Raw genomic sequence first — 25,105 nt, 5'->3', positions numbered from 1 at the left:
GAATGGTCAATAAGGGATTGCTGTATTCAGTTGAGCCACAGTGACTGGGACAGAAATAGAAAGTGTGAAGTCTACTTTGAACCAGTTTGGGGGCTACCATGTTTAGACTTTTTTCTTCTTTTTTTTTGGTCTGCTCCCGAGATGCCAGATGTTTTATCTGGATCAGAAGTGATCCTTGTAGATATAATAAGGATCTGGAGGTCAGCTAGGTGTCCATTGGTGTCCTTTAATTTTATTTGTTCTACTCTTTCCTGGGACAAGGCTCCCAAACCTTCCAAGCCCGACGCCTAATCCAGATTTCCCAGTGGGCTCAGGAGATGGTCTGTGGCCTTGCTGAAGCAGTGCTTTCTGGGAAGGGCGGGGCCAAGGAGGTCCACTGGAGAAGCCGTGCACCAAGGAAGAAAGTTCAGTGGATCCCTCCTCTCTTGCTCTTGTGGAATCATCCCACTGCCCTACCTCTTTCAGAGCTCATGACCCAGCCCCTCCAGCCTTGACGGGGATGCGAGGAAGCAGTGGTCCGCTCCCAAGTCCACCTCTGGCTCCAGGGGTAGTTCCTGAAATCTGGCTTCATCCAGCCCTTAGCTTGTCAAGTTAGCCTGGCTAGAGTCTGGGGCGGACTGTTCTGCTGGGTCGGTGGCTATGACACTCTGCTCTCCGTGGGCCTCCACGCACCCCTCCACTGTCTGTAGGATGATTTGGAGTCTCCGGTCCAGGGCCAGGAGGTGGGGCTCGGTGAGGATGGGGCTGAGCTGGTCTTCTAGCAAAGACTCCCGCATCACGTCACTGAGTCTGTAGTCGGCCTGGGCCAGCAGCTGCAGGTGCAAAAGCGTTTTCTTTTTTATTCTGGAAGGACAGAATATAGGAGGCAAATAGGTAAATGCGAGGAGAAAAGTTTGCCTGAACCTCTTTCCCCACAAACAGCTGTCGTAGGTGATGTTCTGGGAGCCTTCTCCCCCAGTGTCTTCTCAAGCACGTGTTAATGAAAACCAGGGAAAAGGAGAACTAAGTGACCGTTAACGACATCCGAAGGAGATTTAAAGCCACCAAGAGAAGTTTTTGGTAGGTGAAATGATGAAGAGTTTTGCCATCTCAAAAGCCACAGGTACCCTCAGCCTCTAAGTTGTTTCTTGCCAACTTTGTATTTCTCTGGGTCAGACTCTTAGAGGGATGGAAATGGGGTGGATTTTGATTGCTTTTTATGTGAGAATCTGACTTGCACTCAGATGTATAAGCAGCTTAATTGTCTGACTTGTCATCAACAGCCCCTGCCTCCCCTACTCGGGGAGAGGGAGGGCTGGAGGGGAGGCATGTTTAAATGAACCTAAGAAGCGGATAAAGAACATGCTTTGCTCAGTTTTCCAGCTGGAAATGAATGAGGTGGTTTTGCTAGGCGTGCATCCTGCGTTTCTAGTTAGCTCTGGAAACTGCAGCTGAGCAGGCGGACCATTTCACCAGCCTGACTTCGACACCAGAGAGGTATGGAAGTGGGTTAGACATTCTCTAGAGCTTGGTGGCCACGCAAAGTCCAAGTACTTCCTTTCAATCTGACATGAGTTTATAGGACTTTTTAAGGATTTTATTTCTATTTTTTTTAAAGATTTGTTTATTTTTGAGCGAGGAGGGGCAGAGGGAGAGAGAGTCTTAAGCAGACTGTGCACGGAGCCCGACCTGGGACTTGATCCCACGACCCCGAGATCACGACGTGAGCCAAAACCAAGAGTCGGACGTTCGGCTGGCTGTGCCACCCAGGTACCCTAGGGATTTTATTTTTAAGGAATCTCTACACCCAACGTGGGGCTCGGACCCACGACCCTGAGATCAAGAGTCGCGTGTTCTGCTGACTGAGCCAGCCAGGCGCCCCCAGTTTATGGGACTTTAATCAGGATTTTACTTAGATGGTGAGCAAGTCATATTTATGAGCTTCTCTGAGTGCTGAGCGAAGCAGAGATCTGATTAGCCGTGTCCAAGACTGTCAGACTCTGCAAGGATGAGCTCTTCTCTGAGTGGGTTAAAGATCAAAGTTAGTGAGTGATCGGTTTAAAAGATGAGGTCCTCACTCATCCTGTGCGGACAGATGCAAAAGGGAGGCATTGCTGGGGAAAATTCTGTCAGTGGACAAGAAATGAGGTCATTCCTGTCTCCCTACGCACCGGGGTCCTAGACCAGTGAACACTAGGACCTTCTGAGCTTGGTTGCAAGTGGGATGAAGGGTCACAATTGCCACCTGCCCTGGAGCTGGGAGCTCACCTGCAACACTGGGACAGCGGCGACAGGATGGAGAGTTCGTCCTGGGAGTGTCGTCCAAACCTGGAAGGGGGGACGGGCTTTCAGGGAGACCCCCCCCCCCACACCTCGCTCCTAATGGTTTCCACTCTCCTCTACCTCAGCCTTGTTCTGACAGCCCGGGGTAAAATGCCCGGGATCAGCCCCCAAAAGCCTCTGTGCAAAGGGGTTACGACCAAGCATCATTCATTCGTTCGTTCGTTCGTTCATTTGTTCATTCATTCATTCATTCCCTAACTATAGAGGGCCAGACACTGAGGATGAGCCATGCACTCTGCCTCCAGGACTGAACCGCTTAGTAAAAACCTGTCAGAGGAGAATCCAGCGTTACTTAGCAAAGATTGGGAGAAAAAGGAAATGGAACAAGGAGGGCAGGGCGACCGGGAACGTGACCGTGGAAGGGCCTCATTCTCAGGGGGCCTCTGGTTGGCCCTGAGCGGCCGCACCCGGGGCCACGGCGGGAACAGCGATGTTGGGACACTTACCCTCTGGCATTGTCAAGGTGAATGAGGAACCCATCGTCCCCAAATTTGGTGAACATCTCATAATGATGCCGGTCCATATTTCCTGCAAAGGAGGGCAGGTGCTTCTGACCTCTGCGTCCTCCCCGGACCTGGGGGGCCTGATCGCAGCTGAGTCAGGAGTCTGAACCCAGGGCCCCACACTGTTTCCCATGGTTATTAGTGATGGTGCAGGGGGAGAGGGGTGCTAAGTGAGCACACAAACCCTCATGTGGGTGGGTTGCACACCGTGTGCCCGCCTTCTGAGTGAGTCCTCTAAAGAGGGGAGCATGTGTCAACCTCTGTTCTCTGGGACCTCCGCCACTTCCGAGGCTCTGGGCCGTGTGAGGTTCCTCAGGCCTCACGGGCCAGGCTCCAGCTCATTGCCCAAGGTCATGGCGAATCCCAGCCCCACAGCAGAGGCCGCTGCCACCAAGCGCCCGAGCGCGGGGACGGGGACCCACCTATCAGGAAGTCGAAGATGGCCATGTCGATGATGTTGAGGAGACGGCTGCTACTGTTGTATGGGTAGATCTGCTTCACGGTGTCGCAGTAAAGCGGATTGACCTCCCACCTGAGGGGAGAAGAAATCCTGGGGCTGGAAAAGCCAAGATGGCAAGGTGTTGGGGGCCCTCTCCCACCTCCCCGCATCCCCCTCCCCAAGATCCCTGCCTCCCGATCCCAGCTCTGGGGCCTTGGCTTCCCGGGGTTTACTCGGGTGGGGCAAGTGTTGCTCTTGCGGGCTCCTCATGTGCTTCTCTGGATGACAGCGAGTGCACCGCGGTGTTTTCATAATCTGCCTACTCGTCTGACTGCCCCCAGGCCGGGAGAGCCTGTCCCGTACCCCTAGCACATAGGACGCTCTTTGTAACTGAATACATGAACCAAAGCGGGGAGAACGGGCACAGCTGGCCCCAGGATCGATCTGAGATCAGGAAATAATTGGGGTTTGGGGGTCCAAGAGCCAGGCTGGTGGCAAGGCCTCGGTGCGGGGAGGCAGCCACTCCCAGGAACCAGACGGCAGGGCCGTGGGCATGGCATCGTGGCCAGGGGGCCAACTCACTCCTCTTTTCCTGCCAGCGAGTAGGAGCGGATCCAGGGGTTCGGCACCGACAGCCTGGGGGCCAGGTTGAGAGAAGGCAGGAACGCGGAGAGGGAGCCTTCCAGCAGGTGCGGGTTGCCACACACGGCGTATTCGGTCTTGCACATGTATGGGCACTTGGCAAAGAAACACACGTTGCTGGCTGGAGGGCACGGGAGGAGAGAGAGAAGGAATAAGGAGGCAGTGCCCTGTTCCTGATCCCCCTTCCTCCCTCCCCCCCCCCCCCCCCCGGAAAATCCCCCAGGAGGGAAGGGAAAGCCTCAACTCACAGCCTGGGCAGAGGCAGCAAGAAGACGAAAATATTGCTTTCCCAGATGTCGGGCCTTGTGAGTGCTCTTACACTGAGCATCCTGGGCACTGATTTTTCAAATGTCTCAGAGCAGAGAAAGTGGGCCCCAACCTCGCTGCCTCCCACCCAGATGATGAGAATGCTCTTTGCTCGCATGGGTAACATCTGAGTCCAGGGAGGCTGGCATTGTCGTTCACGCCCACCCAGGCTACTTGGCATTTCGCCTACGACCCTTTCCCATCTCCAGTTCATCTGGTGTGATGCTTGGGTGGGCCGGGATGGGAGAGTCCGACGGCAGCATATACCCCTCCCAATGGGGGCCGGCAGGCGCTCAGACCACTGGGAGCGCATCGGCGGCCACAGGGGCCGACCCTCCTACACCCAAAACATAGCTCGGGCCAGTACTCTACCTGGAGAGACGAAGAAAACACTCTGCAGGATTTCATTCTTGGTGACCTCTAGGATTTCCTTGGTGACATTGACTAGCCTCCCCACTGTGGGTGGCACCCGTCGGAAGTCCAGAATCCTGGAGGAGAGAAAGCCCTGTTCACGTCTGGGGGATTGTCGGGGGGTCAGATGGTCGCCCCCTAGAAACGGGCGGGCGTTCCTGACCACGTGCAGCCCAGGGCACTCTGCAGTACCGAGCTGACCACAACCAGGGCAAACCTGTGTCTAAGGGGGTGGGAGAAGGCTTGGCAGAAGACTCCTGAGTCCCGCAAGCCTCCTGGGCAAGCCTTCCCACAGTCCACGCTGTGTTCTAGGTCGGAGCTTTTCATAGGTTACTGGGCATGTGAGTGACCTGGGCTCTCGTTCACATGCAGGCTCTCTTTCAGCGGGTCCAGGGTGAGCCCGAGCTTCCGGATTTCTGAAGAGCTCCCGGGGTGGGGCCCCGGCTGCCAGTCCGTAGAACACACCTTGAGTAGCCACGACGGGCCAATGGGAGAGGAGGAAGTTTAGGCATGTGCTTTCACCTTTGGGTGAAATGGGATACATGGGAGTGGATGCATTCTCCCCGTTTCCAATCAGGAAACTAGAGTGAAGGGCAAGGTCAGGTCCAAGGTGGCAGCCTGAGCAACCTGGCAGGGTGCTTAGTTTTCTTTCTAGGTCATTCTTTTCACTACATTAGAGGCCTTGTGTTTTTCAAATGTGGGGTTGAACAGGAGATGTGTTGAGTTCAAAGGCATCACTGAGGTTCGTGAGGAAGACAGGATGCCGGAAGGAAGAAATGCCAGGGAGGTCCCACCTGAGGGTCTGCCCAGCACCCCTTGGCCCATCGGCCCTTGCGGTCAATGCCATGTCCCTGGGGCCCAACCCTACCTACCTGTCCAGGTGGAAAGCTGCGATCTCGGCATTGTGTCTCTGAAAGTCGATGAAGTAGAAGAAGTCCGCGGGTGTCTCTTCATCTCGCTGCTGTCTGGAAGGAAGGGGGGAGTCCCGCCCTGGACTCAGACTTCGTCAGGAGCCTGAGCAGAGAGCTGAGAAACATGACCGGAGGGAGGGGAAAACAGGCTTCATGCTTTTAATGTACGTGTGCCCAATGGAACGACACGCCAGGGACAGCCCGCAACTCCCACGGCTCCCGCGGCCGGGAGAAGACTCTCGGGCTTCTTGCAAGACCTTGTCCTGCAGGCAGTCCCCGGACCACATCCCTTGTTTGAGCCACTTTGGTGGCAGCGGCTGATCCTTTTAAAAGGTAGTTGAGTCGGGAAGATACACAGACATTCTTGGGCAGGTATAAACAGAAGAGAGGGACCTGCTGGTCAACCAGAGGTGCCACAGACCCAGGTGTCAAGAGTTACAGGTGGGGGAGGAGGCGGGGGCTTTTATAAAAGGAAAAGTGTCCTAGGGATGCCGTTTAATACAACTGATATTTGAAGACCAGAAAAGTCCAGGTCTTAGGGTGACCGGGGTGAATAAATGAGCCTGTCCCCTCAGAGAAACCTCAGCTGGGTCCTGACAGTGAGCCCAGCCAGAGGCTTGAGGGAGGCCGGTGCAGAGGATATTGATTTGCACACATTTTAAAATCGCTAATGGATTCCTGAAAAGCACCAGGCCTGCCCGAGTGTGAAGGGCCGGCTGGGTATGAATGTTCTGAAAGGTGCCTCCCAGGCCTTCAGGGCAGCGTGGCCTCCGGCCCCGAGCTTGACTTGCCTTGCTGCGCATACACATGGAAGAATGATGATCTAACTTCATAATCCACCATGGGGGACTGCGTGAGGGCTGCAGAAGCAATTCAAATGTAAATACCCATAATGTTGCAAAAAGCTATAAATACACAGCTCCGGCAATTGAACTAGCGATGTGCACTTTGCCAAAAAACACAAGTCCTGGAAACCACGGCGAGGGGCTGACAAAAGCAGGCGTTCTGTTTTAAAAGGTGCGGCCACATGGAAAGGACAGGCCTCTGTGTCCAGGGGTGCCCCTATTCTCCTCCCGAGCGCCGCCGCCGGATGCCTGGGCAGCAAGGAGCGTGTCCACGGGTCCCCATCTCCACATTTTAATTCGTGAATTCCATCCATAAGAATCCACAGTCTCTCCGACACCTTTTAGAATTTTCTAAAACATCATTTCCCCGTTTCTGTATGGCCTACCTAGATGTGACTTTAAATTTGAAAATCATTTTTAAATCAGTGCTTCTCAGACTTGGACAAGAGCTGACGTGTTTTTCAGTGTGTATATTCTATAGATTTCATGAAAGATATGATCTTTAATTATGGTCATAATTTATATTATCCAAAGATAAACTCCTACTTTCCTTTTTTAATAAGGGACACTTTTTTGTTTGCTTGTTTGTTTGTTTTACATTAAATGACATATAGAAAAAAACGCATGCTTTTCCAAGAAGTACGTTTTAAAATGATGCTCTTTGGCTTTGGATGAAATTTTATACAAATGCTGATTAAAGTTTGTGTTATGGCCTAAGAATAGACAAAATGGCTTTTATGACCCAATGTTGGAAATTTTTGCGTTCTATTCAGCAAGAAAACTGGTTCCTTTGGACAGTTTTTGTACGTTGTTTGTAAGTGACGGGGCAGAGAAGCGGCGGGAGGCTGGGACTTCCGGGCCTTTCCTGCATTGAAAACGTGGCCAGTGTGAGTGGTTTTCCTCCCCACACGTGAAAAGTGAAAGTAAAGCTCCCCCGCTGTGTAATTAGCTTTAAGTTCATAAAAAAATCACAGCCATCTTAAGGTGCCAGATAAGATTGCTGCTCAGAGAATGGAACTCATGGATCTGATGAGGGGTGGTCAATGTGCAGATTTATCATTGTTTTTCTGCTTCCCTTTAAGGTCTCGTGTTTCCGCATCGGTGTTTGCGCCTTCTGCTTCCTCTCTTTAACCAGGGCTCACTTCTGAGTCTACATTAACCCTGCATGACTAAGCGTCACAATGACTTAAAACAACGTAATGCCTCAAACACGGCGGCTCTGTGTCCAGGGGAGTGGTGCGCGCCCAAGAATCACCTGGCTGCTTCTGGAGCCTTGGCTAAACCAGCCAGGTGGGCTCACTGAGATCGCTCCCTTTCCGAAGGACCACAACTCTTTCTTCCCAGGATTTGAGATGCCTGAATATAAGACGAGATCCCCTCCCCAAACTGTCCACATCTACTGATTTTTGGACGAAACTCCCTCACGGCTGCCACAGCTGAGGAAGGCGGTCACTTACCTCATGGGTTTGAACATGGCCTTCCCGAAGTCTGAGAACCTCAGAACCAGCTTGAGGTGGACCCCGCTGGGTTTCACAACTGTGAGGGGGGGACAAGGGAGAGTGAACACTGTTTCCGGGCCTACCCTCGGGGCTGCGACCTTTTGTTCATTCAAAAAACCCAGCCGATTTCTTCTTTTTGTTCTTACATAATAAGACCCCGAAGACTAGCATTTGCTTTCGAAGCCTGCAGTGTAAATTCTAGTATTTTGGGACACGGAGAACGTGTTTGGGGGCTCAAGACAATCCTCAAGTCTGCTCTTATGGGAAAAGGGTAAATGATGCAGGTTTTCCAAGATAAACACTGAAAACCCCAAAGGATGTTTTCCTAGGAACTGGTATCTTCCCCTCTGTGCTTCCGAGGGACCCCTATGGGTTCCGATTATGCCACCTGCTACATCGCGTTGGACTAGTTACCTGCATCTCTTTCTTTTTCAGACTGCACACCCGGGCCGGGACAGGGTTTGGTGACTGGAACACCCGTGACACTCCTACCTCACCCCGCGCTCAGCACTGCCTCCTGACACGTTCTGGCTACTTCACTCGCTTTGCCCCGTCCAGGCCTTGCTATGAGCCCCGTGAGGGTTGGGACAATGTCTTACTCACCTTTGTGTTCTGTAAAATGGCAAATGGCGGGCAGGTGCTAAACCAAAGCAAAGGGAAGCCTCGGGCCCTACAAACTCTCTTTTGAACCTTTAACACCTCATGGCACATATGGGAGTCTCTATGCGTGTTCAGTGTCTTAAAGTAAACGGATGAGGTTTACTTCAGATGCTGATGATGCAGGGGACCACACGCTCTCCAGCAGGGCCCTAGGAATAGCCCCTCCCAAATGCCTTTTCTTTTGTGTGGGTGGGTACGTGGGTGGGCGGGTGGAGAGAAATGTCGAGTTCTTAGAGATTGGGCAGAGAGAGTCATGTTCTTTCAACTTCCAACCAGGACCCCCTCATGGAGTGGACGGTGGGCCCCTCATGTTGCTGCCAGGTCCCGGGGTTCACAGCACTCTGGCAGTGAGGGGGCTGGACAGAGGTGGGGCCGGGCCACTTACTCTGGGTGCAGTCACATGCCCCAAGCAAGGCCTTCTCGTCCTGACTGTAATCTGAAAAGGAGGAGAAGGGCAGTGAGAACGTCCAGCCTTGCTCCTAGAAGAGCTCACCACGCAGGACCCTTCATTCTGGTTCAGACCACAGAGGGGGAGATGGTGAGGCAGCCTGGGGCCCTTGTCCATTCAACAGGGGATGGCTCCAGGCCTCAGCTGGATGCAGCCTTCACCCTGCTTCATCCCAGGCCCCATGCCCTCCAGCCCTTCAGTGGATGCTCCAGCAGCACCTGGCAAATGATCGAGGCTAGTTTGGTCCCTGTTAGTGATGAGACTGTTGGAGTGCTTGAGAGCACAGACCTGGGACAGCAGGACTGGGTTTGAATCCTGGCACCACCACTGGGTCTCTGGCCAAGTTGCTTAACCTCTCTGAGCCTCAGTTTCCCCACCTGTAAAATGGCCAGGATAATATCTATGTCATATAGTCACTGTATAAAAGAGAGTGATCAGGTTCCTGAGAAGCACTCAATAAACGGTAGGAGCCACCATTCTTTTATGTGTGCAGAAACACTTTCTTAGGGCTCTCTGATGGGGTCGTGATGAGAGTAGAATGATAAGATCTCATTCAAAGGGAAAAAGATCAGTGTCTGTTTTTCTTATTATCCTACCAGGTGTCAGAGCCAACCCTCAGCCCAGGCTGAGATGTTCTATGCAGCCTCTCTGGGAGAAAGTCAGTGCATCCTGCCTGACCCTGTGAATCTCACCAGCACTGATGGTGGGAAAGCGCCTCATGTCCTGGAGGAGTTGGCTGACGACAGGACTGGACCGGGAGTACAGCCCATGGCGGCTGATCCCCAGGTGGAACTGGACCCAGCTGGCCTCGAGTCGGAGCTGCAGTGGAGTGTCCAGGGAGGTGAGGTTGAGCTGCTCTTTGTATATCTTGTGTCGTCTGAAAGAGCAGGGAGAGTTTTGCTTTGTTTCAGTTGGGGCTATAAGAAATGCGAAGACTTGCCAAAGCACCTTGTCTGGACTCTATTCACTCTTTTGTTCATTCAACAACAGGAGTCAGCACCTACTTTGTACCCAGCTTTATGCTGAGCTCAGGATACCATGGAGGGGGCAAAAGAGGTACATGCCTTCCTTGCCCTCAGAGGGCTTATAATCTGGTGGGTGCAATGGGCACCTGGTTGCACATTGCCATACACAAATACACAAATACCTAACCTACAAGCCATGATCAATATGGCAGAGGAAAAGGGCAGATGGTTAAGAGTAAAATTAGGGACCTCATATAATCTGGGATCTCGGGGAGAATTTGAGATCTTTCTTGTTTCTTGAGACAGGCTTGTATTGCTATATACTTTCCTCTTAGGACTGCCTTTACTGCATCCCAAAGATTTTGAACAGTTGTGTTTTCATTTTCATTGGTTTCCATGAATTTTTTAAAATTCTTCTTTAATTTCCTGGTTGACCCATTCATTCTTTAGTAGGATGCTCTTTAGCCTCCATGTATTTGAGTTCTTTCCGACTTTCCTCTTGTGATTGAGTTCTAGTTTCAAAGCATTGTGGTCTGAAAATATGCAGGGAATGATCCCAGTCTTTTGGTACCAGTTGAGACCTGATTTGTGACCTAGGATGTGATCGATTCTGGAGAATGTTCCATGGGCACTAGAGAAGAATGTGTATTCTGCTGTTTTGGGATGGAATGTTCTGAATGTATATGTGAAGTCCATTTGGTCCAGTGTGTCATTTAAAGCCTTTATTTCCTTGTTGATCTTTTGCTTAGATGATCTGTCCATTTCCATGAGGGGGCTGTTGAAGTTCCCCGCTATTATTGTATTGTTGTAGATGTGTTTCTTTAATTTTGTTATTAATTGGCTTATATAATTGGCTGCTCCCATGTTAGGGGCATAGATATTTATAATTGTTAGATCTTCTTGTTGGATAGACCCTTTAAGTAGGATATAGTGTCCTTCCTCATCTCTTAGTACAGTCCTTGGTTTAAAATCTAATTTGATATAAGGATTGCCACCCCAGCTTTCTTTTGGTGTCCATTAGCATGGTAAATGGTTTTCCACCCCCTCACTTGCAATCTGGAGGTGTCTTTGGGTCTAAAATGAGTCTCTTGCAGACAGCATATCGATGGGTCTTGTTTTTTTTATCCAATCTGATAGCCTGTGTCTTTTGATTGGGGCATTTAGCCCATTTACATTCAGGGTAACTATTGAAAGATGTGAATTTAGTGCCATTGTATTGCCTGTAAGGTAACTGTTACTGTATATTGTCTGTGTTCCTTTCTGGTCTATGTTGCTTTTAGGCTCTCTCTTTGCTTAGAGGACCCCTTTCAATATTTCTTGTAGGGCTGGTTTGGTGTTTGCTAATTCTTTCAGTTTTTGTTTGTCCTGGAAGCTTTTCATCTCTCCTTCTATTTTCAATGACAGCCTAGCTGGATATGGTATTTTTGGCTGCATATTTTTCTTGTTTAGTGCTCTGAATATATCATGCCAGTCCTTTCTGGCTTGGGATCTCAGGGAGGTTTCCAGGGTCTCTTTGTGCGCTTTCCATGAAAAAGTCTGTATGTTCATATTTCCCACTATTTTCTGACCTACGGAGTGAGGAGATGGGGGACAGAAAGAAGGTACCTGGTGAGAAGAAAATGGAGGGTGAGGATCCCTTCAGCAGAGCTGGAAGCCAAGTAGATTAACAATAAGTCATATAGGAAAAGAAGAATCCATTAGCCACTTACTGTTTGTCCCGCTCCAGAGCCTTTTCTGCCAGGGTACAAAGAAAAAAGTAACAGAACAATGCTAGTGCTATATAGAGGCTAAGAGTCTAGTTTGGGAGACAAGTTGTAGGTCTATGAAATCATCAGAGAAAAAACAGAAAGCAGTTGTAAATTGACTGCTAAATAGGTGGTTCAGACTAAAACACCCCAATATTTTGGAGAAGGCAAAGATGCTTACATGATGAAGTGGTCAGATGAAGACAACTGTGGAGGAAGGTGGGCTTCAGCTGGGTCCTACAGAATGGGTGGTGTTGGGATCGAATGGGGCATTACGAGGGCGCTCCTGGGTTGGGGATGATATGAGGGCTAGGAGAGGTTGGCAGGGGACAGGTGTATGTGAGGATCAGAGAGTCAGGTTGAGTAAATGGATGGTTGGATAAAAAGATGGAGGCCTCCAGCTGGAAGGCAGAGCAAGTGAGCATGATGTCATCTGGTGAGGTAAAGCTGACTGTGGGGGCAGGGAATGGGTGGGTGTTCCTACATATCCATATTTCTCCAACTGATAGCATACCTCTGAGGTCTGTGATGGGACTGAGGTGTCTCTTTCTCTCTCTTTTTTTTTTTTGCTATAACTTTTGAATTCTGAATGCTATCACTTCGAATTCTGTTAAGAATAAAGTATCTTGTAATACCACTGAATCAACATTGGCTCCTTGTTTTGTAAACATTTAATTATATATGAGTTCGTTTTGATTTTGGAGTTTTCATTTTTGAGCCAATACCTTTTCTTTGCTCAGGGCTTGGAGCATTTGAAAAGCTTTTGTAATTTGGGCACTGTGTCCACATTGCTAATGGATAAAGACCCCTGACCTACCGTCTTGGTCAGCTCAGGATGCCCAAACCAAACACCACTGACCAGGGAGCTTCAACACCAGCCACTTATTTTCTCACACTTCTGGAGGCTGGCAGTCCAAGATCAAGGTGTGGTCAGGTTTGGTTTCTCCTGTGACCTCCTTCTCGGGCTTGCAGACGGCTGTCTTCTTTCTTGTCTCCTCATGTGACCTTTTCTCTGGTGTCTCTTCCTCTTCTTATAAGGACGCCAGTCCTATTGGATTCAGGCCCACTCTATATAGGAATCTTGGGGGGACACAAATCAGTCCATAGCCCTTGCTCACCCACAAGGTTTGCTGCTAATCCCAGAAAGATCCACCCCAGAAGACTGTCCTCAACTCAGTTCAGGGGGTCAGGAGAGAGAAGGGGTGGGATGACAAGGTAACTGTCCATCACGGAGACCTGCGACCTGAACACATTTCCACCCATCTACAGAATTTGATTAGACTCATTGCTGTCAGGCAAGGCTACGTACTTCCATTCTTTCTTTAATCAGCTTCTCTGGGGGTTAAGAGAAGTACTTGGTATTAGTCTGCTCTGGCTGCCATAAGAAAATACTGCAGACCCAGTGGCTTAAACAACAGACATTGATTTCTTGCAGTTCTGTGGGCTGGGAGGTCCAAGATCAAGTTGTGGGCAGATTCGGTTCTTGATGAGGGTTTACTTCCTGGCTTGTGGATGGTCACCTTCTCACTGGGTCCTCATATGGAGAGAGAGGAAGCGCTTTTCCTTTCCTTATAAGGATACTAATCCCATCGTGGATCCCTACCCTCATGACCTCATCTAAACCTAATTATTTTCCAAAGGCCCCACCTCCAAATATCATCGCATTGGAGATTAGGGTTTTGACGTATGAATTTGGTGGTGGGAGCGGGGGAAGGGAGGACTCATAAATATTCAGTCCATAAAAAGATGAGCCTATTTTTCCACCCTTAACTCATCTGCAGAGAACACTTACTTAACATGCAAGGGAGAACATACTCCCCATCTAAAGGGGACAGCTGCTATTAAGTTTCAGTTAACAGGAGTCATGCCTTGTCATTGCTCATTCATTTATTCATTCATCAAATATTTGTTGACTGTTTAGACACTGATCTACATCCTGGAGCTAGGGCTGTGTACAAAACAAAGTCTATGTTGTCATGAAACTTTCATTTCCTGGGAAATCATTTATTCTGAGTTTTCAAGAGAAGCTAGAAATCCAGATTTTGGTCAGAATGTAGCATCTCCTTTTTAAAGCACGTTGACTTAAATCTAAAAACATCCTGTATCGGCTGCAGATACACACAAAGGAAATGAAACCAGTCTCTTGAAGAGATACCTGCACTCCCATGTTCATTGCAGTATAATTCACAACAGACACGGAAGGGACCTACATGTCTGCCAGTGGATGAGTGGGTAAAGAAGATGTGGTATATATACAATAGAATAGTATTCAGCCTTAACGAAGAAGAGAATCCTGCCATTTGCAACATCGTGGATGAACCTGGAGGACATTATGCTAAGTGAAATAAGCCAGACACAGAAAGACAGATACTGCATGATCGCCTTCCATATGGAATCTAAAATAGTCCAGCTCGTAGCAGCAGAGAAGAGAATGGTGGTTGCCAGGGGCTGAGAGGAAGGGGAAATGGGGAGCTATTGGTCAAAGGGTACGAAGTTTCAGTTACACAGGATGAATATGTTCTGGAGATCTAACATACAGTAGTCACTCTAGTTAACAAGACAGTATTGTATGCTCGAAATATGCTGAGACAGTAGATTTTTAGTGTTCTCACTGCACCCACACGGTAACTGTGGAAGGTGGTGGATACGTTAATTAGCCTGATAGTGGTGAATTATTTCACAACGTATCAAAATATTATGTATATCGGGCGCCTGGGTGGCTCAGTTGGTTAAGCGACTGCCTTCGGCTCAGGTCATGATCCTGGAGTCCCTGGATCGAGTCCCGCATCGGGCTCCCTGCTCAGCGGGGAGTCTGCTTCTCCCTCTGACCCTCCCCCGTCTCATGTGCTTGCTCTCTCATTCTCTCTCTCTCAAATAAATAAATAAAATCTTAAAAAAAATATATTATGTATATCAAAATATTAAGTTGTACACCTTACAAACGTACATCTTTTGTCAACTGTACCCTATAAAGCTGGAACAACAACAAAATAGCCACCCATTCATGTTCAGTGCCCTCTGCTGTTAACGGCAGATGCAGATGTGATCTGAGTCAACGCAGGGGAATATTGAGACACACATAGCTCTGGGGAAGTCCATGCACAGAGGAGACAGGGCAAGGCAAGGGAACTCTATCATTTTAAGACTTTGATCTCCAAGAGCAGAAGAGAGAAAGATGGCTGAGACCTCTCTCTCCCAAGTCAGCGAGGCTGTGGCCGCCATCCAGCTTGCGGTGGGGGAAGATTTGACCTACTGGTATCATTCTTTAAAACGACACACGTTGAACTGCTTTTATGAAAATCAGGGGAAAGGACAAATTGTGGACCAGGTCTGTGGGCCTCCCGCTAACTGTTCCTTGCGTTATTAACAATTATTTTTATTTTAACAACTAGTCGGGCCAGGGTCTCGGTCCCAAACCTACTTTGAGGCTAAAGCTAAGTGACTGCTAAACTTTCTTGGGAGTCTGGTGGAAAAACTGCACAGTCCCGAGCCAAGCCAGTCACCCTGAACTAGAGCAGGACCCAACGCAAGTTAGGAGGAGAAAGAGACATTCCGGCTGAGCCGGCTTTTGGCAGAAAGGGTGGGCTGGGGGTGGGGCTCTCTTAAGTGGCGCTCTGAGCTGATGAATTCCAGCCACGGCAGCCGGGCATACAGCATCCAAAGGAAAAAAACACATGTGGCAAATTGAGTGTCACTTCTGGACGAGGACAAATTGCTCTTTAAAGCATTCACATTTACCGCAAGGCGGGGACACAAGGCTCTTTGGCTTGTTATTCTGCCCTTGCCGGATCCAACATGACAACCTTGGGGAGAGGGTGGGGAGCGTAAAGAAAGGGTATTGGGTACCCTTCCTACTGTTTTTTTTTTTTTTTTTTTTTTTTTTTAGTGATTAAGGTAGAGTTGTCAAGACTAATTTGTTTCTGGTCAGAAACTTCGGGTGCCCTTGGTTCCTTGGGGACAACCAGCAGGGTGTGCTGGAGCTGGCTTGGACAGGTAGCTTAGAATTGGCAGTGGTAGGAGATTTGAACCATGGCAATTGGCAGATGTGACATATCAGGGTTTAAAGGTATAAAAGTGGTGAACACAGAGAGAATTTACCTGCTTTCTTTCCTGTTTGCTATACTTTAAAAAAAAAAAAGTAGTTTTCTAGAAGAGCAGCTCAATATGGCAATGGTACATACCACTATGTTGGGGGATGCCTGGGTGGCTCAGTCAGTGAAATGTCTGCCTTCGGCTCAGGTCATGATCCCCGCATCCTGGGATCGAGTCCCGCATCGGGCTCCCTGCTCAGTGGGGAACCTGCTTCTCCCTCTACCTCCGCCCCTCCTCCCTGCTTGTGTTCTCTCTCTCAAATAAATAAATAAAATCTTAAAAAAAAAACCCACTATGTTGTTAAACAGGTATGCGTATGTGTGTGTGTGTATACATACATACATTGTTTGAGAGCCTGGGTGCAGCCGCCACGTTTGGACTTTGTGATCATCTGATTGGAACAAGTCCCCTTCCCCTAGCTGGTGGGGGTTGGGTTTCCACCACTTGCCCTTTGAAAGCTGCAGATCCTGTTCCTAGGTGTCGCACGTTTGCTCTGGCTTTGGGAGATGGGGTCAGGTCCCCTCTGTGTCGCCCACACACACTATGGAGGGATAGAGCCTGGCCACCTAACTCCCAGTCCGGACTCTGGAATTCATTCCCCATGCCCACAATTATTAGGGACTTTTTTTTTTTTTTTTTTTTTTTTACTGTAAACAAAACCACTTCCCCAATCCCATTTAATATGTGGACGATCTGTAAGTGCTTTTTTCAAGAACCTTTATTACTCAATGCCTAATTAAGCCCTTGCTTCATTTCCAGACTCAGTTATTGGTTTGGTTGGTTGGGTGTTTTCTCGATAACCTTAAATCTTTTCCGTACGATGCTTCCCAGACTTTCAGCGCACTGGGACGGAAACCCTCAGCCTCAGAATTCCCACAAGCGCCATCTCCAATGCCCCCATCTCCAGTGTGAACATTTCCTGAACTTTCCCAAATAAACAATAAACACAAAAGCCACACACGAGGCCCCGTCTGGGCTGACAGTAATGACAAAGGCCAAGTTTTCCCCCTGTGGAATGAGATCAGTGTGTCACGACGCAGACAGAAGCACAGTGAAGCAGACCAGCAGCTCATCAGCAGTGTGACAACAGAAAAGGACACAGACTTTTGTGTCACGGAGACCTGTCCTGCCTCTTACCAGCACAGGGAGTGACCTTGAGGATTGGGTTATACACGCAGTCCCTCCTGGGAGCCTACGACCCCTGCATGAGATACATATTCTCATCCCCAATTCGAAAATGAGAAGACTGAGAACAGGGCATGGCCTTAAAAAAAAAAAAAAAAAAAAAAAAAGGTAGTTTAAGCCCTCTGAGCCTCAGTTTACCTATTGTGGAAAATGGGCATGCTGACATCTAGCCTCATTGTGTTGTAAAAATGTAGTAATATCCAACCACAGAAAAGGCATCAAAGAATGGTTCTTTTTAAAAAATTATTATTATTGGGCGCCTGGGTGGCTCAGTTGGTTAAGCGACTGCCTTCAGCTCAGGTCATGATCCTGGAGTCCCGGGATCGAGTCCCCACATCGGGCTCCCCGCTCTGTAGGGAGTCTGCTCCTCCCTCTGACCCTCCCCCCTCTCATGTGCTCTCTCTCTCTCTCTCTCTCAAATAAATAAATAAAAATCTTAAAAAAAAAAAAAGTTAAAAAAAATTATTATTATTATTGCTGTTTATAAAGACTGGAGATCAGGAGAGTACGTTTTCAAAAATACAGTTGTAGTGGGTAAGTAGAAACAGCCGGCTTTGCAAGCCAGAGCGAAGTCCTTGAAACAACCCACAAGGAAGGGAAGGACATCTAGGTCATCTGTTGCATTAGACACCGCCAGGTGCATGCTCTGGCACATCTTCGAGGTCAGGGATCATCCACAGGACCTCAGAATTCCTCTGTAGCTTGTCTGCGGTCTCGGGGTGCAAACAGAGCACCAGTCTAGGTACCTTCGAGGCATTAGGGTGAGACGCTGTGTTCTACCTTTTGAGTGTTCAGGCAGGTCTGGCCTTGGGACATTGAGCTCATTGGGAGCCTGGATCCTCATTTGCTTCCTGGCAGGTGGGGAGACGCGAGCATGTGGAGGGTGCTAACCTCCCCTGTTCCTCCTGAGACCCTGAGGGTGCGGTATTAATTAGCCAGGTGCTATGGGTGTGCCGGGCCAGGAGGGGAGACAGCTGTGACTCAGAGAGCTAAGGGAGGATCTGGAAGGTTCTCAGCGGCTTGGGTGAACTCCCCAAGCTCCCAGTCCCTGACCGCATGGCTTCAGGTCTGAAAAACCTCCCTGGTGCCTGAAGCTCCTTGTCTGGAGGAAATAGAAGAAATAGAATTCACCACCTCCATTCCCAAACAAGGCACAGATGCCTCAATTATATTTACAGAGTCCCTGTGCGTTGGGGTCAGGTGCTTCTGGGATAATTTTGGCACCAGGCCGTGCAAATGTGTACACGATACTTTGGGTTGGCCGCTGAGGTGGGGACGCCAGGGCAACACCAGAAGGGGAAGGTGAGGACGTTGTTTGTTCTCCAAAAGCAAGGAGCAAGCTATTTGTCCCCAAAGTTACCAGGGGCAAAGCCCAGACTTCTGACTCCTTTCCCCTCCAGTTCATTTCTAATTACCTCCACGACCTCTAAAATTTCCCTTTTCCTCCTGTGGCCTGTGTTGGCTCAGCCCTCATAGCTCTTCCCTAGACCCTGGGATGTCCTCTTCCCTGATACTCGTTAACGCAGTCTCCCGCTCTGCCCTCGGGGCCTCCCTCACAGCCAGACAGACAGTACAACACAGCTCCAAGTGTGCGTCTCCCTGCGAAATCCTAGGGTTCACATCCCTCGGTGTCTCAAGAAATCCTTCCCAGCCTTCTGGGGCCAAAGTCTCATGGAACTTCCTCTTTGAAGCTTTTCCAGTCCAACCACCGGATATGATCTCTCTTTCTTGTGCCCACAAATTTCCATGCAACTACCATTTCTTCTGTTGCTCCTGCCCCATTCTGAGTCATAGTGATTTAGACTCATTTCTTGTTCCTTCTGGCACATCGTGGGCAGGGGCAATGTCTTCTTTGTCTTTGGTCCCCTTCCAAAACCCAACACAGCCCCTTGCCCATGGAAGGCACTTAACATTTATCCCTGAAAGAAGTCGGAAGCTCTCAGCTAGCACCAACACATGCCATGGTTCAAGTATCTTTCTGTTTTAGCATGCTGCAAAATATTTCAGGGATCGCATGGCCTATAATTCGAAACGAATCTGGTCTTGCCCAGATTATTTTACCCCAGTTGTCCACAAATAAAACTTTCTAACTAAGGGAACTCCAGAGGAGTGGGGCGATGACACACTGAGTCAGAGGGTAACTCGCAGAAAGGTGAGTGAGGATGGGACGTCTCTGAGTTTAAACATCACAGCATCATTTATAACCAAGACCTGACATACGGATATTTATGTTTTTAGCTGCACTGGGCCTAACTAACTTCCAAATAATTTTTAAAAAATTTTTATTTATTTTAGAGAGAGTGGAGGGAGGGGCAGAAGGAGACAGAGGGAGAAAATCTCAAGCAGACTCCATGCTGAGCGCGGAGCCCCATGTGGGGTTCCATCCCAGGACCCCAAGATCATGACCTGAGCCCAAATCAAGAGTCGGATGCTCCTTTCAAATAATTTACTGCAACATCATTTTGAAAGTCCTGGAGACAGCCCATTTCTTTTGCTGGTTGCTTTAAAAGGCTGATTCTCCAGAAGAAAATTAAAAAAAAAAAAAATTCAATATCCCAAGACATAAAAATGAATGGGCAGCACAAATGATGTTTTTCTGGTCTTTGGAATTTTAGGGAGCTCTCTGGGTTTTGCTCCGACCTTTCTGGTCTCTTGGTCTGGTTCCCGTTCAGCCTTTCTTGATCCACCATGAAGTGCTGGAACTCCTGAAGGCTCTGTTCTGGCTCTCTCCCTCTAGGCCCACCTTTGATATGATCACACCCACACCCATAGCTTCACCTGCCACTTGTATGCAGAGGGCTCCCAAATTCATACGTCCAGCCCTTTGAGCTGTAGACCCCTACATACAGCTGCTTATTTCTATGAAGGACCAGAGAGCAAATATTTTAGCCTTGGCAGCCCATCCAGTGTGCGTCTCAACTACATAGTTCTGCCACTGTAGTGTGAAAGGAGCCTCGGACAAAACACAGATGAATGGGGGGAGCCGCATTCCTGTACGTACTCTATTGACATGAACAGGCGGCCACGGGCCAGATCCGGTCTGCAGGGTGTCGTTTGCCAAGCCTTGTTTTTAAAAGCATCTGCAGTCAACAAGTTCAAATCAAACTCAGGCTCTTCCCTCCAACCCGGGGCCTCAGCTGTGGTTTCTGCCCACTGAAGGCCACCTGTCTTGGATCAGCTGACCTAAAGCTGACCCTGGGCTTTGGGTTTAGGAGCAGACAATGTGCTAAGAAGGTGCTCCCTGGAGAAGCCGGAGAAGGTGTGTGGGAAGCAGGACGGGGGGAGGGAGAACCCAGACAAAGGTGTGATTTTAGGTGAAGGCCCCTCAATCAGTCTGATCCTTTGGGGAGGGTGGGGTGGGTGGGCTCTGCAGCTTGTTACATCTAGAAGTTTGTCCTACAGTGAGGCGAGGGAGCCAGGCTTTTGTGCTCTTACCCCGGTCTCTCTCTCTCTCTTTCTTTCTAAAGTAAATCTTTAAAAAATATATTGGCAGGATTGCATTCCCTTTGAAGGCTCAAGGGATGAGGGCTTCCTGTTTCTTCCAGGTGTTCCTTGGCCTGTGGCTACATCACTCCAATCTCTGTGGTCACATGGCCTCCTCCTCTTCTCTCCTCTAGGGACACTTGTGACCGCACATTGGGCTCATCCAGATAATCCAGGATTATCTCCTCATCTCAGAATCCTTAATCACATCTTCGCAAAGAACTTTTTTCCAAATAAGATAGCATTCAAAGATTACAGGGATTTGGTGTGGATATCTTTTGGGAAGTTTTTTTTTTTTTTTTTTTACCTAATGTAAAGGGTAAAACTCCCAGGGACTCCTGGCCCCTCCTAAGGGTGAGGCTGGTAGCAAAGCGTGCAGAAGCTGGAGGATGGGTGCAAAGCTGGAAGGGAACCAGCCGTGTGGATTACACCGCTGTCTTCCTGGATGAGCCAGAATCCTAGCAGCCATTCTAGAAATTTCCCTCTCCCTCCCCGAAATGTCCACTCCATCGACTAAGTCATATAGATTAGGGGCAAAATGGATTTTAGTTATTTATTGAGAGAGAACAAGAGAGCAGGGGAGGGGCAGAGGGAGAGAGAAAGAATCCCCAGCGGACTCCACGCCCAATGCGGGGCTCGATCTCACAACCCTGAGATCATGACCTGAGCTGAAATCAAGAGTCAGACACTTAACCGACTGAGCTCCCCAGGCACCCCATGGTTTACTTTTTCGTTGTTAATAAATTATCCTGAATTCTTTATAATTAAAAAGAAAAAAAAGTCAATAGCTCTTGAAATCAAAATGATTGTTTTTTCAAAATGCAAACTCATCCCGTCAGCCTCCTGCCCAGAAGCTTTCCGCGTCTCCCCGTTGCTGTTCGATGAGCTTCTTTACTGTTGCTACAAGCCTGTGTTGGCCAATGTGATAGCTATGAGCCACATGAGGCTATTTAAATTTAAACTATCTAAAATGAACTAAAATTAAACATTTGGTTCCTTGGTCACATTTCAGTTGCTCAGTAGCCACACGTGACTAGCGGCTACTCTTGCGGATGGTGCAGATCATAGAACGTTTTCAACATCATGGAAAGTCTGATCGGATGACATTGGTCTAAAGCCATGCTTCTCTACTCCAATCACGAGGGTATTGATCTGTCCCAATGCAGGGACTTGGAACATGCTATCTGCTCTGTCCGGGGCACTGGTTCATTCCCTCTTTGCCTAAATCCTTCTCATCTGGCCGCCAGCTTCCTTCCTTGAAGGTCTGCATTGACCCTAGACGGGTGCCATGTCCCTACCTCTGTGTTCCATTGTATTATGTCTTCTCCTTCGTTCATGTCACTCTTACAATTTCACACTTGCTTGTGTTTATCAGCCCCAAGTGCTACGAAGGTAGAGTCTTTTTCTGTTTTCTTCTTGACACTGGGTCCTCAGCATTTGGCGCATAAGAGGTGCTTAAGAAATCTTTGTGGAGTGTGTGGAAGTGCTCCTTAGCTCACACATAGCGGATGCACAGCTCTGTAAGCACTACCTACTGTATTTTTCTGGAAGGACTGTTAATAGAAATCATATGCTTACTCAAGAGAAGGTGATCTGCATGCTTTTTGGATATCACATGTTTGCTATAATATTAAAATCTCCAGACATTCTACCTGCCATCCTTCCTTCTTAATAACTGTGTCATCTTTTAAATTTCCTGCTTCTCCTGCATCAGGGCAGACTGAGCTGGTCTTGGGAAATAACCTCTGTCCTTTCTGCTGAAATAACAAGTCTCCTTTTGGCATCTGGACACAAATTCCCTTCCAAAAGCGGTGCCGTGATGCCAAGCCCTCTCAAGCATAGTGATTTCAATTGTGCACCACAGAATTTATATTTTGCTAAATTTGGTGGTTATGAAGCTGTAATGAGAAATGACACTCTCTTTTCTGCTGTGAAAGCTCACACTGAGGTCCCCTGCAGAGGAATTTGGTGATAATCCATTAATTATTTTCTAACTACTTGAATTCCTGTTCATTTCCTGGAGCTGTTCATTCCTGAGCAATTCTAGAAGGTGCTGTGCCAGGCGCAGAGGCATGACGGGGCTCCCCCTCCTGCTCCATCACCTGAGCTAGGACAGATGATCTTTGGAAGTTCGCGGAGCCCTGGCCATCTGCACCCAGGATCCCAAACAGAGGGAGGGAGGTGGGAATGGGGTTGTCAGGCACCCAGGCAAAATCCTCTCTGTTGGAAACTCAGTGTGGTGGTCCTCATGCCACGGCATCAGCAGAGAGAAAGAGCGAGAGTGAAATATTTCAGAGTCACGTTATTATCTTCCCAACTAAGAAGCTCTACATTTCTCAAGGGGAAGGATCTGCCTTGGATTGCTTTTGCTTCCGCCTCAGTATTTGGCAAAGTGCTGTACACACAGTAAATGCTCTATAAATAACGATTCCAAGATGTCTGAACAAGTTTCCTGCTGCAAAGATGCCATCAGGCTCCAAAATACTAGTATGAAAACTTGGTAGGGGGATTTCTTGAACACGGGAACTGCACTAGATTTTGATCTCTGTTAGAGCGGAACTTAGAAGGTTGGTTTTCCTCGTTTTATAAATTTCCAAAAGCACTCTGTGGGGAAGAAAATTTAAAAAGCATTATAGTGAGCCTTATGGGACTTGGCTTTCCATTTAAATCTGTGCACCTGCTTGATCCGTATGTCTGTTTCGGTATTCTTATCCTTGACATTGGTCTTAGAAAGAACGTTTATTCAGAGTTGTTTATTGTGGTGGTAATGAGTTTGGAAAATGCTTCTTTGGATTTTTCTATATCTCCTGTGACCAAGAAGGATCCAGGTTGAGTGGGGCCTGACACACATTTGGAGGACCATTTTTTAAGAAAGAGAGTACAGGGGCGCCTGGGTGGCTCAGTTGGTTAAGCGACTGCCTTCGGCTCAGGTCATGATCCTGGAGTCCCGGGATCGAGTCCCGCATCGGGCTCCCTGCTCGGCGGGGAGTCTGCTTCTCCCTCTGATCCTCCCCCTCTCATGCTCTCTGTCTCCCATTCTCTCTCTCAGATAAATAAATAAAAAATCTTTAAAAAAAAAAAGAGAGTACAAAATTATGAATACAAAATTAGGCACGAGAGTGGCTATTTATTTAAAATAAGAGATATCAACAAATTAAGAGTGCCTTGAGGATTTAGATCCCTTTCTTCTGAGATTCCATGTTTACCTAGAAATACGTCTTGACTGCGACCTGGCTCCCTCCCTAGCTAGCTTTCCTCCACACCCTAAGGCTCCCAGCACCCACCGGGTAAGTCGGGGACCCCGGCTGACGCTTTATCGTCATCATGGTAAATCTGCCTCAGACAGGCAAGTATGCAATTCACAACCCAGAAATATTTACTTAGCACCTAGCATGTCACTTTCAAGCACGTTATCTTAGGGCAGTCTTTAGGGGCTTTATCTACTGGATCTTCTCGGTTCGCTTGGCCAGTAGCTGAGTGTGAGAACATCAGAACAATAGCATCGAGCAGAAGTGACTGAGGCCAAGAAGGGCGTGGGCTTTTGGAAATGGCTTTTTCTGTTCACCATTCGAATGGACTTGATTTCTGAGACCCAAGCCTTGAGCTCCTGCTGGCGGCATGAGCTCACTATAGAATTATGTAGAATGACCAGCCTTCAGCAGACTGCTTGACTCACCATCAAAACCCTGTGGCTCATCATATACACGGGTCACGGGCTGCTGACTGATGTCTCCCTGCCGCTTGGTCCCATGGGTTCAACGAGCCTATTTCCCATTTTGTTCCTCTCTACTCATCTGCCCCCTCATCCGTTCATCTCTGTGCCCTGGAGGCCAAGGGAAGCCCACGGGAGCTGTAATAGTGGTGACCCGGAGCCGCAGACCCCAAAGTGACCTCCCCACTGCTCCTCATTTCCTCGTTTCACTTCCCAAGACAGAAATGCACTCACCCCCAGAGTCTGTCCTTCAGCTCGGAAGGAATATCTGCTTCCATTAGCTCGTGGATCAAAGCTTGATTTTTAGGGGTAGGTGACAGGTGGTGAGGCTGCTGTGTCTGTAAGTTAATGATGAGTTTGCAAATCCAGAGAGAGGGGAGGGTGGAGAGGCAGGTCCCTAGTCCTGAGTTCTGGCTCTGCCACTCACAGCTGTGTGACCTGCGGCAAGTTACCTGACCTCTCTGTGCCTCACTCCACCTGAAAAGTAGGGATGGTAAATGTACCCAGCTTATGTGATTTGGGTGAAGATTAAATAAATTCATCGTTATCTATGTGAGTTATTATTACTATGATTTCTGGGAGTCCATTTTCAGTGGGGTCTGTATGCCTCACATTGGTGGGGGAAGGAGGACTGTGAAAAATTTTACACAAGAGCTGCTTAATTTCCCAGTTACCTGAGTTCTGCTCACGTGGGCAAAAGCAAGAGCTCTGGTCTACCTTCCCTAGGATGGCTCCTGTGGTAGGCTAACCAATGACTCCCCCAGAGATACCCACATCCTAATTCTGGAAACTGTGAGCATTTCCCTATATGACCAAAGGTACTTGCAGGAGTGATTAAGTTGGGGATCCGGAGAGGCGGCGATGAACCTGGATTGCCAGCATATCATCACAAGAATCCTTGTAAGAGGGACACACAGCGGAGGAGACAGAGAGAGGA

At 48.7% G+C, this 25,105-nt stretch overlaps 1 protein-coding gene across 4 annotated transcripts in view; it reads right to left on the bottom strand.

Annotated features, from left to right (window-relative positions):
- The window catches only part of FAM20A (FAM20A golgi associated secretory pathway pseudokinase), a 48,355-nt gene continuing 23,250 nt past the window's right edge, over positions 1-25,105 (bottom strand). For 2 of the 4 annotated variants that reach the window (XM_035026174.1, XM_035026177.1), the window contains exons 2-11: positions 9,679-9,863; positions 8,924-8,974; positions 7,837-7,915; positions 5,496-5,588; positions 4,585-4,700; positions 3,847-4,027; positions 3,248-3,381; positions 2,769-2,850; positions 2,248-2,307; positions 1-843 (exon numbers count right to left, since the gene is read on the bottom strand). In XM_035026174.1, the coding sequence (XP_034882065.1) occupies positions 579-843; positions 2,248-2,307; positions 2,769-2,850; positions 3,248-3,381; positions 3,847-4,027; positions 4,585-4,700; positions 5,496-5,588; positions 7,837-7,915; positions 8,924-8,974; positions 9,679-9,863 (1,246 nt within the window). In that variant the 3' untranslated portion in view covers positions 1-578. The remainder of the gene's footprint in view (positions 844-2,247; positions 2,308-2,768; positions 2,851-3,247; positions 3,382-3,846; positions 4,028-4,584; positions 4,701-5,495; positions 5,589-7,836; positions 7,916-8,923; positions 8,975-9,678; positions 9,864-25,105) is intronic. The other 2 variants (XM_035026176.1, XM_035026175.1) reach the window with 2 other exon arrangements.

Source organism: Mirounga leonina, unplaced genomic scaffold, assembly GCF_011800145.1.
Source record: "Mirounga leonina isolate KUSES-001 unplaced genomic scaffold, KU_Mleo_1.0 Mir_197, whole genome shotgun sequence".
Lineage (NCBI taxonomy): Eukaryota > Metazoa > Chordata > Mammalia > Carnivora > Phocidae > Mirounga > Mirounga leonina.
This window is presented reverse-complemented; position numbering and strand designations above follow the sequence as displayed.